The sequence below is a fragment of the Melozone crissalis genome, unplaced genomic scaffold (genome assembly GCF_028551555.1).
Source record: "Melozone crissalis strain CALT ecotype California unplaced genomic scaffold, PUWL_Pcris_2 ptg000107l_1, whole genome shotgun sequence".
Classification (NCBI taxonomy): Eukaryota; Metazoa; Chordata; class Aves; order Passeriformes; family Passerellidae; genus Melozone; species Melozone crissalis.
This window is the reverse complement of record NW_026535884.1, coordinates 1,824,621-1,836,802: the sequence shown is the minus strand read 5'-3', so window position 1 is coordinate 1,836,802 and position 12,182 is coordinate 1,824,621. Positions and strand designations below refer to the sequence as shown.

Here is a 12,182-nt window from a genome sequence, read left to right as displayed (position 1 = left end):
GACAATCACAGCATCACTTGACCATGATTTCCATTTGGGATGACATCCAGATGGCAATTCAAGGCCTACCTTTTATAAACAGGATGAATATTTATGGCACTCTCACATACAGCTAATTATCTGGAACTATATGAGAGTTCCTAAGAAATCATTAACAAAAAAATAAAGCCTGCAAGGATTTTTGCTATCACAGAATTTAACCTGTTTATTTCATCCCTACATCTTCATGTTCCTCAGCAGCAATGTGACACTGTTTCAGCAACAGCCACACTTTGGGACAAGAGAAAAACACTAACTCTTAGGGTGACACAGTTTATTTACATGTGGGAAGCAGAAGCCTGAAGTTGCACTTTGCATTCACCTGATATAAACCAAGGCACAAGAATTATTTGTAACAGCCAATAACTGATTTTAATTCACCCACCTTCACCTCACTCTGCCCCTGGGCCAGTTATTATGAGAACCCCACAGTTCATGCTCTGCCTGAATAGAACCATTGAAGGTAACAAAGCTTTAAAAGATTTATTAGCAATGCTTTGAGGTTTTAAAACCACATTGAACAATCAGCAGGGGCTGTCCAGGACACAGGTGACCCTGGTGCAGGTGCTTTGCCTGAACTACAATAGCAAAATATTTCAGGAGTTGACACAAGTGTGGCTGAGAGGTCACTTGGTCTCACAACCCTGCATTATGCAGGATTTGCTTCTGGAAGAATGAAATGGGAGATTTTCCCCCCATGGAGAGCCTGAGGGCAGCAGTGCAGCCTCCACAGCTCTCACTGAGGAGCCCCAGGGCTGCTGGACATGAGGGGAACACAGAGAGGGCCTGAGTGCATCCAGAGACAGAAACAGGCACAGGAAAACAAAGCACTGCCCTCTGCTCTCCCCAAAAAAGGCTCTTTTAGAGGAATTACTCCCAAGCATGGAGCAAGACAAGCTTTCATCCTAACATCAGTATCTTCTTCCCTCAAAACCAGATTTTTGATCTGCCACATAATCCACAACAGAAATGAGATTTTAGCCTTTGGAGCCTGTGCAGCTTTAAAGCAGACTACAGCCTGATAAAAACACTGGATATCTTTATGCATGACCATTGAAAAATGACCATCTTTTCCTTAAAAAAAAATACTTTAGCTACTGAAAAGTGACTTTTTTTTCAGAAAGATTGAGTCTGAAGCCAGAGGCTTCATTTGCTCTGTTGATGTTACTGCTCACTGCTACAAATTATTCCTGTCACAAGAAAAGCAAGAAACACCTGGATGACACAATAAAACATCCACACTACTCCTCTCAAGGACACATGAGCCCAACTTGCAAAGTGAACCCAAGCTGTTCTCTTTTTAATTCCCTTAGAAGGAGAATTAATGAAAGATCTTGTGCTAATGCATTTGATTGAGCAAATTTCCCTACAAGCTTGGCAGGCAGCACATTAACTACAACCTGGGAGAAACAATGATAAATATTTAACAAAAATATTTCAGAAAATGCAAAAGAAACAAAAAAAATTAATCTCAGCTATTGCACTGGCAGCTGCTGGCTCTGAACTGTGTAGTTAAGGCAGCAATAACAGCTTGGTTCTGATAAAAATCTGTGATGGTACCCAGTTCAAGTTCAGGTTTTCCTTTTTGGGGATTGCATTCCCATCCCTCTCAACACCTTATCATCCTATTAAATTTCTTTTTTCATCTCAAATGCACCTCAGGAAGATCACACTGTTCCAATGTATGAAAACAAATGCAATGAGTGCCTTTTTCCTCCAGGATTCCTGAGCTGCTGTGCATGGTAGAAGATGTAGGAGAGTTATTCCAGCTAAGAAAAGCTACAGCCAAGCCAGGCAGGAGCCATCAAACACCAACACCTGGGGACTACAAAGCAGCTGGAATGCAGAACACAAAACCAAAAATATGAATGCAGAACATAAACCCAAAATATGCCAGGAGGGAGATGGGGACCTGGAGGAAATGCCAGGTGCCATCCCAGATGCACCTAAAGCAGATTATGGTCCCTGTGTCAGGGATCATGGCACACAGGGCAGCTCAAGGTCAGGGTGAGCAGCTCTGTGGGCACCTTCTGGCTCAGGCTGACTCACAGCACAGAGAATTCCACCCTTCCTTCAGAGAGAGGATTCCTCCTGCACCAGGAACACAGGACAGCAGTGAAAACCTCCATTTTTAATGGAAGCCCATTTTAATACCTGTGGGATGGGCACTTCTTCTGTCCAGGGTTCATTACACAGATGGCAGAACAAGGGGATTTGTCAAATGATAAATATCTAAACTCTAACCTAAACCATCTATCTCATACCTAACTTATGTTCAAGCACAAGACCTAAGATGCATTAAAAATTCAAAAGGATATTTGTTTTACTGAATACAGAATAATTAGGAGTTTTATTTAATAACTACATGGTCTGCATCACTAAATCATAATACATCTCTCAAATAATGTCTGGTCTAGTCATTCCTATAGTACTGAACTGTCACTTTACTTTTCTGGAAAATATGTTCCTAAAAGACACACACAGTCAAAGTTATAGAATTCAGCAATTCTTACTTGGTTATATTTTCTTTTCAATATGCAAGACAACAGTGTGCAACACAAGCCAAAATAAAATTTTAAAATAACTGCATGGTCTGTATCATAATACACCTCTCAAATAATGTTTTGTCTAGTCATTCCTAAGGTATTGAACTGTCACTTTTTTTCTAGAAAATGTCTAAAAGACACACACAGTCAAAGTTATTAGAATTCAGCAATTCTTACTTGGTTATATTTTCTTCCCAATATGTAAGACAACAGTGTGCAACACAGGCCAAAATAAAATTTTAAAATAACTGCATGGTCTGTATCATAATATACCTCTCAAATAATGTTTTGTCTAGTCATTCCTAAGGTTTTAAACTGTCACTTTTTTTCTACAAAAATGTCTAAAAGACACACTCATTCACAGTTATTAGAATTCAGCAATTCTTACTTGGTTATATTTTCTTCCCAATACATAAGACAACAGTGTGCAACACAGGCCAAAATAAAATTTAAAAATAACTGCATGGTCTGTATCATAATACAGCTCCCAAATAATGTCTTGTCTAGTCATTCCTAAGGTACTGAACTGTCACTTTACTTTTCTGGAAAATGTGTTCCTAAAGGACACACTAATTCACAATTATTAGAATTTAACAATTCTTACTTGGTTATATTTTCTTCTAATATGTAAGACAACAGCGTGCAACATAGGCCAAAATAAAATCTAAAAAATGTATTGATCTGTTTAGGTCACTAATGAATTCAAATTTCACAATCCTCTGGAGGAGCTCCTCTCTAGCAAGTTTCTTAAATTGCTATTTAATTCAAATATTACCTTAATACTGACTCCCAATTTTTCACATGCATAAAGTTAATTCACAAAAAAAAAAATCTTTCTCCTCCTATCCCTTTGTATCATACAATTAGAACTATCTATTTTTAATTTAATTACTTTTCAATCATGTTCATCATAATTTCCTTTATTTCCTCAAACCCCTCAGGTCTAGGGTTAAGAAACTTCCCCATCCAAGGATGCAGCTGAATCTACAAAAGCAGGATATGAGCAGAAACCATGCTGGAATCCTCACTGCAGGAAAAAAAGGTGTTTATTTCTTGAAAAAAGATTGCTGTGAATTGCAAATATCAGCAGATGTTACTATAAACACTAAAATAACAGAGTAAATGCAAAGTAAAAAAAAATCCAATGAACCCTGTAAATAACAGCACTATAAAATTTCAAAACATCCAATGAATTGCCTTATCATTTTATAGCTGAAACTTTAATCTAACAATTTAAATCAACTAAATACTGAGAATTTGGTCTTTCTGCTTCATGAGTAAAGTGTATAACTCTATAAATAGATTATTCTTGGTTATTCTCAAATGTTTCATGAATATTGTGCTTGGAGTTGGTTTTTGCTGGGCTGCTTTTTATTCAGTAATTGTGATCCTCAGTAAGGAGCTTGTGTTTATAAAAAGGGGGAAAACATTTACTGTTCCCAATTATGAAATCTGTAAAATCCTTAACAGTTAAAACACAAAACCTACAAAAGAGCTCAAAATCAAAACCCAGAAACCAAATTAGTTTACTGGTATATTTACCTATAACTTCATGAATGCAAATCAAACTTCTATGCCATGAAAAATAACCTCAGAAATTATTCTGTCTGGCTTTGCTGATTTATCATATAATCAAATGCTTGCAGGTTGTTTTTCTAGCTTTTCAGGTAAATCATAGGCACATAAATTCCATGTGCTAAAATAATGCAGATTTAGGAAAAAATGTAATACAGCCTGTAATTTACCAAGTGCTGCTTATATATGTGCTAAATATGCTTTTTCATTATAAAATAAAACTCAATGCTTGAATTTCAGCTTGTATTTCCCTAACCTATGAAACACTATCAAAATAATTGTGTTGCACTACAGTCCTCTCTTCTCAGTCTCAAATAAAATACTCACACAATAATGTTTTCAATATCTGCCCTTGTTTCCAATCTGAGTTCCAGTCATCTGCATTACCTGTAAGATCAGGACCTACATTTTAAGTTTACAAAATTATAATGATGCTTCTTAAAATATTATCTTTTTTCAGTTCATTTGTAGCTTCTTGAGAATATCAAAATGTACATATTGCCATGCAAGAGGAATTGATACATCTGTGCTGCAACTTAATATTTCCATTTTTTATATCTAGTCCCTGTAAGTCAAGGCTTTGTTGTGATTTTGGCCTAAAACGTTAGGCAAAATGTCAGTTATATAAGGCCACGCGTGGAGGCACACGCACTCTAAAAAACCCTGCTGCTGAATTAGTAATGGAAAAAATAAAGGATGTCTGCTCTGACATGCATATTCACAGAGGGAATAATGCGGTTATAGCACCCCAAACTCTGTCCCACCCTCCCTCCCCGGCCCAAGTCAGCCAGGAGCAGCCATTCCCATCCTGCCAAATTCCAGAACCAGCAAATCGGCCTAGAAACAACAAGCAATCAAAAACCGCAGGGAAAGAACAGGAAGGGAATTCTTCATTGGGCTCAGTCTCCCCTTCCCAAAGATCGGAGCGGGCCCGGGCTGGGCCGCGACCTCCACAGCGGGACCGCCCCGGGCTCGGCTCCGCTGCCCAAGGAGAGAGCGGCGGCCGCGGGCCCGGGCCCAGCCTGCCAGGGAGGGATCGGGGCAGCTCCGGGCCCAGCCTGCCAGGGAGGGATCGGGGCAACTCCGGGCCCAGCCTGCCAGGGAGGGATCGGGGCAGCTCCGGGCCCAGCCTGCCAGGGAGGGATCGGGGCAACTCCGGGCCCAGCCTGCCAGGGAGGGATCGGGGCAGCTCCGGGTTCGGGCTCAGCCTGCCAGGGAGGGATCGGGGCAGCCGAGCTGAGCTCGCTTTCCCAGGGAGGGATTGGGGCGGCCCAGGAATCCGCTCCCTTTCCAAAGGAGGGATCGGGGCAGCCGAGCTCAGCTCGCTCTCCCAGGGAGGGATCGCAGCACCCTGAGCTCAGCTCCTGCTGCCACAGAGGGATCGGAGCACCCCGGGCTCGGCTCGCTTGTCCAAGGAGGGATCAGGGTACCCCGGGCTCAGCCTCCTCCTCCCGCATGTGAAAAGCGGCCCCGAGCTCCGCTCGCTCTCTCAGGGAGAGATCGGGGTATCCCGGAATCCGTCCTCTTTCCCAAGGAGGGATCGGGGCACCCCGGGCTCCGCTCGCTTTCCCAAGGAGCGATGGGAGCAGCCCTGAGCTCCGCTCGCTCTCCCAGTGAGGGATCGGGGCACCCCGAGCCCCGCTCGCTCTCCCAGTGAGGGATCGGGGCACCCCGAGCCCCGCTCGCTCTCCCAGTGAGGTATCGGGGTACCCCGAGCTCCGCTCGCTCTCCCAGTGAGGGATCGGGGCACCCCGAGCTCCGCTCGCTCTCCCAGTGAGGGATCGGGGCACCCCGAGCTCCGCTCGCTCTCCCAGTGAGGGATCAGGCCGGTCCGGACTCCGCTCCCTTTCCCAAGGAGGCACCGCGGCTGCGGCGGGCTCGGCCCCAGCCCCACACGGGATCGCAGCGGCTGCCGCGGCCCCGCGGGCGGAGCGGAGCGGATCGGGCCGTTCCCCGTGCCCGCCGCCGCCGCCTCTCCCAACTTTTCCAGCCGCAACTTCCACGTTCCGCCCGCGGCGCCGCCGGCCGGGCCGCGCCGGGCTGGGCCCTCCCCACCCTCCTGTCTCGGGCCGCGGAAGGTCACGGCGGCCGCGGGCCGGGCTGCCCCGCGCGCTGGCGGCGGCGGGGCCGGTGCGCTCCGTACCTCTGCGGGCCTTCGGGGAGTGCCGGCGGCTGCGGGCGCTCGCTCGCTCCTCCTCGATCGCGGCCGCTATCGCCGGGTCGTCCTCGCCATTGTACCACACCAACAGCTCCTCTCCCGCCGCGATTGGCTGCCGGGACACAACACAGGGCGCGCGGCCAATCAGAGCGCGCGTTGTTGGCGGGGCGGGGAGCGGCCGCGGCGGCGCCCACGGCGCTGCTCCCGCCGAGCCTCGAGGGCGCCGCCCCGCGCGCCCCCTGGCGGGCGGAGGGCGCAGTGCAGGGAGCGCCGCGGGCCGCGCCGGGCACACGGGGAACAGCAGCGAACGACCAAAACAGCCAAAAACAACCCAAAAACAACCCCAAAACAACCCAGAAACAACCCCAAAACCTCACAGACACACACGGAACAGCAGCGAGCAACCAAATCAGCCAGAAACAACCCAAAAACCACCCAAAACCAACCCAAAAACACCCCAAACCCTCACAGACACACACGGAACAGCAGCGAGCAACCAAAACAGCCAAAAACACCCAAAACCAACCCCAAAACAGCCCAAAACTCATCATGGACTGTAACACACACACACACAGAGAACAGCACCCAACACACAAAATAGCCAATAACAACCCAAAAATATCCAGAAACAACCCAAAACCAACCCAGAAACAACCCCAAAACTCATCATGGACTGTAACACACACACACACACACACACACACACACACACGGAACAGCATCCAATACACAAAACAGCCAAAAACTAACCCAAAACCTCACAGATACACACGGAACAGCACCAACACACAAAACAGCCCAAAACAACCCAAAACCAACCCAAAAACACCCTGAAACAACCCAACACCAATCTGAAACCTCACACACACGCATGGAACAGCACCAAACACCCAAACTCACCCCAAAACGGCCCAAAACCACCCCCAAATTACCCCAAAAACCCCCCAAAAACCCATCCAAAACACTCATCATGGACTGTAACACACACACACACAGAACAGCACCGAAACACCCAAAACCATCTCCAAAACAACCCCAAAACCACCCCCAAAACCCCATCATGTACTGTAACACGCACACACAGAACAGCACTGAAACACCCCAAAAACAACCCCAAAACCACCCCAAAAACAACCCCACAATTTCCTTGCAGACTAAAACACACACACAACCCCCAAGACACAAAATAATGTCAAGAAAAATCACTCAAAAAATTCACAGGAAAACATAGAAAAACTTCTGAAACGTGACAAGACCAAAGATCAGAGAAATACCAAAATACAAGATAAGCCCTAAAAATGGCAAAAAATAAAAGACTAGGAAAAAAATCATAAAAAAAAGTCAAAATCAGAAAAAAACCCAAAAATCATCAAACCCAAATTTCCCCTCTTTCTATTTGTATCCATTGATCTTTGGCCCAACTACAGTTCCTGACAATACAGAGGTAATATCAATACAGTTTTAGTTAATATTACTATAGTTAATTATTAATATAGTCTTTGTATTAATAATTCATACAAAGTTGTTGTTATTATTATTATTATTTTTAGCATGAACTTTCCAGCTGTAATGTCCCAAATTGTGGTTTTGCCTCAAATAGTGACACTGATTTAAATCCTAGTGCTCACTGTTCTGAATATTATATATAAATATATTGTTTAAAAAAAAGAAAAAAATATATTGTTTAAAAAATATATATATATACATACACTGCTAATTCTTTCCAGAGAGCAGTCATGTTGGGACAAACATACCCACCTTATACAAAGCTTTAAATAACATTAATTAATTATAATATAATAATAATTTACTGCTCACTCAGCCACTACAGCTGGGACAAATTCTAAAGATCCAGGAAAAGACTGTCACAGTGGGTTAATGGGAATACAGATAATTACAACATGTTTAATAAATCCACTTCACCACAAAAATCAAAGCTTTGCTTGCCATTCCAAATTATTTCTATTCTTTTTAATCAAATTTTTAAAAAATCACAGACTAAATCAGTCAAATGGGCATCACTGCAAATGCTACTCATACTCCCAACACTGCCAACAAAAGAAACTTTATTGATCAGTTCATTTCCCACACTTCTTAAAATATCAGACTCAAACTAGTAAGTCCCCAAGGTGGCAGATTGAAGATTTTAATTTACTTTTTAAATCTTCCTCATTATTTCTCCATCTCCTGAAGTATTTTACCCAAAACCAAGAAAAATTTAACTTCAATTCTCCCTTTTCAGGGTTAATGAACATGAGGCTGGTGGAGATCCTGTTTTCAGTCATTACATCAGAGCCAAGGTTGTCCTCAGATTATTATTTCCAGTCTGAAGCCAAAGGGGAATTTTGTAGCAAGAAGAAAATGAGGATTTCTTTCTTCAACAGCCCATTTTTAGTGGGTCTCACAGCACATGATAGAGGTGATAATTATCATCATACCCCCAGACACTGGAACAACAAGAGCTGCAAGATCCCAACAAGCAAGGGAAGAGTAAGTTATAAGTAAAACCTATGGCTTGGCTTCCTTCAGTTCCAGAGGCCTGATAGGATAAATAGAGGCAAAATTATTTGCATGGCCTTGGAGCTGGTGAGCAGCAGGGCTGTCTGATGCAAAAAACCCTTTATCATCTAAAAAAACACAAAGATCTGGATGGGGTTTCAGGCAATGCAAACACAGGGTGGTAATGAACAGTAATTTGTTGGCTGCATGGCTGGAGCTAAGGTTGAACTTGATGAATTTAGTTTCATTGTGACTGCTCTAGAATCTCAATTAAGCCCTGTAACCTTGTACTTCTAAAATGAGATGCAGCAGCTTCAAAATCAGAGAATTAAAGCTGTTCCCTCATAGAGCAGGACTGCACTAAGCAAGTGCCACTTGTGCCACCACTTTTCCTCCTTGTGACAACTCCACAGCCCAACCTCCTCCAAACTATTCCCTACAGACCGTTGGTGCAGCAGTGTCACACTGGGACAGCCTGGCTAAAAAGGGATGAATTTTGGGAAGATTGATTAGGTTAATAATCTCCACACACTTTTTTGTGCTTTTTGTTTTAACTGCTACATTTAAATGTCCTTAATCCGAGTATTTCCTTTATAGTAAGTCCAAAATTTGTTATATTATATATTATATATATAATATATATTATACATATCATATATATTATATACATTATATATTTATATATTTAACATAATTTATGTTATGTTATGTTATACTATGTTATGTTATATTATATTATACCATATTATGTTATACCATATTATACCATATTATACCATATTATATTATATTATATATATATTATATAATATAAGATATATAATACATATAATGTATATATAATATATATATAATAGTATATATAATAGCATATATAATAGTGTGTATATATATGTGTGTGTATATATATATATATATATATATATATATATATATATATAAAAATAGTAAGAAAAAAGTTTTTTAATGAATTTTGGGCAGGGTCATTAGGTTAATAATCCCCACACACTTTTTTGTGCTTTTTGTTTTAACAGCAACATTTAACTGTCCTTAATCCGAGTATTTCCTTTACAGTAAGTCCAAAATTTGTTATTTTCAAGAGTAATATCCCAACAAGTTATTAACCTAACCCAAGTAACCTTAGAGGTTTTAGCACAATTAATTGTGCACGTTCAAGCACTCTAATGTGCCTTGTACAGACTGAGACAGGCATTTGTCTGCCCAACCTCATCAGAGTTTCTATTTTTCACCACACAGAGAGCATTTTGCTGTGATGTTGTGCTTCTGCACCTGGGTGTGGCCTCATCTCACCAAACATAACCCAAGTGAGCAGTCTGACATTTACCTGAGTGAATTTCACACTCTATAACCCTGCATTTTGTTGCTCTCTCCCATGTAACAGGGAGGATCTTGAGGTGTTGTAAACCTGTTGGGCAAAACAATCTTCCACAAGCAAATGAATTTCATTTTAATCAGGGACAGTTTCATAGCCAAGCTTCTTCAGAAGACTTTTTGAAACTGAGTTTTCACTGTATTTTACTTTTTCTAGAACTTTTAGAGCTGGAATTTTTGCAGAACAGCACCACAGAGAGAGCTCCTCCCATGAGCAGGGGCAGGAAGAGCTGAAGCTGCATCACGAGTTTAAGCTGCTCCCTCACAGCTCTCACCCAGCAATCCTGGGGAAAGCAGATGCAAAGCAGCTCAAAAACACCCTCAGCCCTTCAGCAAAGATGAAGATGGAAGAGAAAAACATTTGCTTGTGCTCAATCACAAGTTCTATTCCATGACTATTCATTGAGAGCAGGGAACTGGGAGGTTAAAGCTCTACAGTTCTGAGGTTCTGCACCAAGCAAATTTGGACTTTGTTATTTCAGCAATGAGGCCTGGAAATCATCCTGTTTAATTTACAAATTAAAAACCTACAAAATGCTAAATAAAGAACTGATAAAGTTCTAGAATTATCTGCCTGAGGAGATGGTGGAGTCACCATCCCTGGGGGTGTTTAACAAAGCCTGGATGTGGCATTGGGTGCCAGAGTTTAGTTGAGATGTTGGGGCTGGGTTGGACTTGATGATCTTCCAACCTTGTGATTCTGTAAAGGAAACCTCAGGAAAAATAAGACCCCATGACGTTACTTTCAATGCTTCAAGGTAAAGCAGAACAAAATTACACACAAGCCACTTGAATTCTCCTTTGGGGGTAAATAAAACCTGTGCTGTTTATTTGTCAGCAAGTGGAACTCCCCTAAATTTATGAATTATGATAAAGATCAGGAAAGAACCATGTGTTCATGTCTGGGTTGGTAAATTTCCAGCAGGTTTGAAATGGCAGTGTAGAGATACTAACATTATATGCAAAAGATAAGGACATTTAAAATGTTCTTTATTATGTGCCTTCCTTTGTCTCAGTTAGCAGTAAGGTGTGACTGGGATAAAACTCATCAAGTTGCAAGAGACAACAGTCAAAGGAACAAAAGGATATTCCAGTGCTGAGACAAGGTATTTGTTATTCTGTCAGCAGTGCTCAGCCTCTTTTAGCAGTACAGTTATTTTCTGAAGTGCACTATCATCCATCAAATAAACAAATTTTAAATATGTGAATGCTTGTCTCTGCCAGGACTGAAACATTTGCAGAAATTTAAAATGCCAGAGTGACTCCAAAGACACACCTACACTAATGAGCTAGTGGGAATAGGGGCAAAGGGAGAAGAAATCCAAGATAAAGTGTCTGGAGAAATCAAGGCTGGCTACAGGGTCATATTTGGAGCCTGTCTCTGTGAATAACACTGCAGAGAAGCCACCAGTCTGGCTGGCAATAGTGAACCTTTACTTGAATACAAAGTTCAGAAAATGTTTAGAACAGCCAGAAGTATTTTAAATAAAAACTAAGTCCAGCTACACACACTCACTGCTAGCAGGTCTTGATCAGGGATTCAAGAAATACTTTTGAGCTACAATATTCTTAACATGCTCCACCATTATAGTTAAACCACGTTTTTCTTGATTTGGGAGATAAAATGCTCCAGGAATTATGCCCTTTCCCTGCCTTCCCCTCACTCTCTGAACAAAAGCAAAATGGTATAAAACCATGAGAAATGGTTTCATGGAGCTACCCGCAGAAGTGTCTTGACAGCCAAACTTTGTCAAATGATGCACAGACCATAAAAATAACTGATTCCTGCAAAAACATCCTCAGCAGGAGTTGCTATCTACAAAAACACAAAAATATTTTATATACTGTGTAGTTTATTGCTCTAGTATGTATCAAATTTGGTGCTACAGCAAATCATTACTCAATAAGACAGACTTAGTGTTGAAACATCCAGTAGTTTAACAGTAAATCTGATGTCAAATGTATTGGCAGAT

The 12,182-nt window shown here is 42.1% G+C and overlaps 1 protein-coding gene across 1 annotated transcript in view; it reads right to left on the bottom strand.

Annotated features, from left to right (window-relative positions):
- PRDM2 (PR/SET domain 2) overlaps positions 1–12,182 on the bottom strand; it is a 61,773-nt gene that overhangs the window by 30,975 nt on the left and 18,616 nt on the right. The window contains exon 6 of the mRNA XM_054291879.1: positions 6,304–6,430. Coding sequence (XP_054147854.1) covers positions 6,304–6,430 — 127 coding nt within the window. The remainder of the gene's footprint in view (positions 1–6,303; positions 6,431–12,182) is intronic.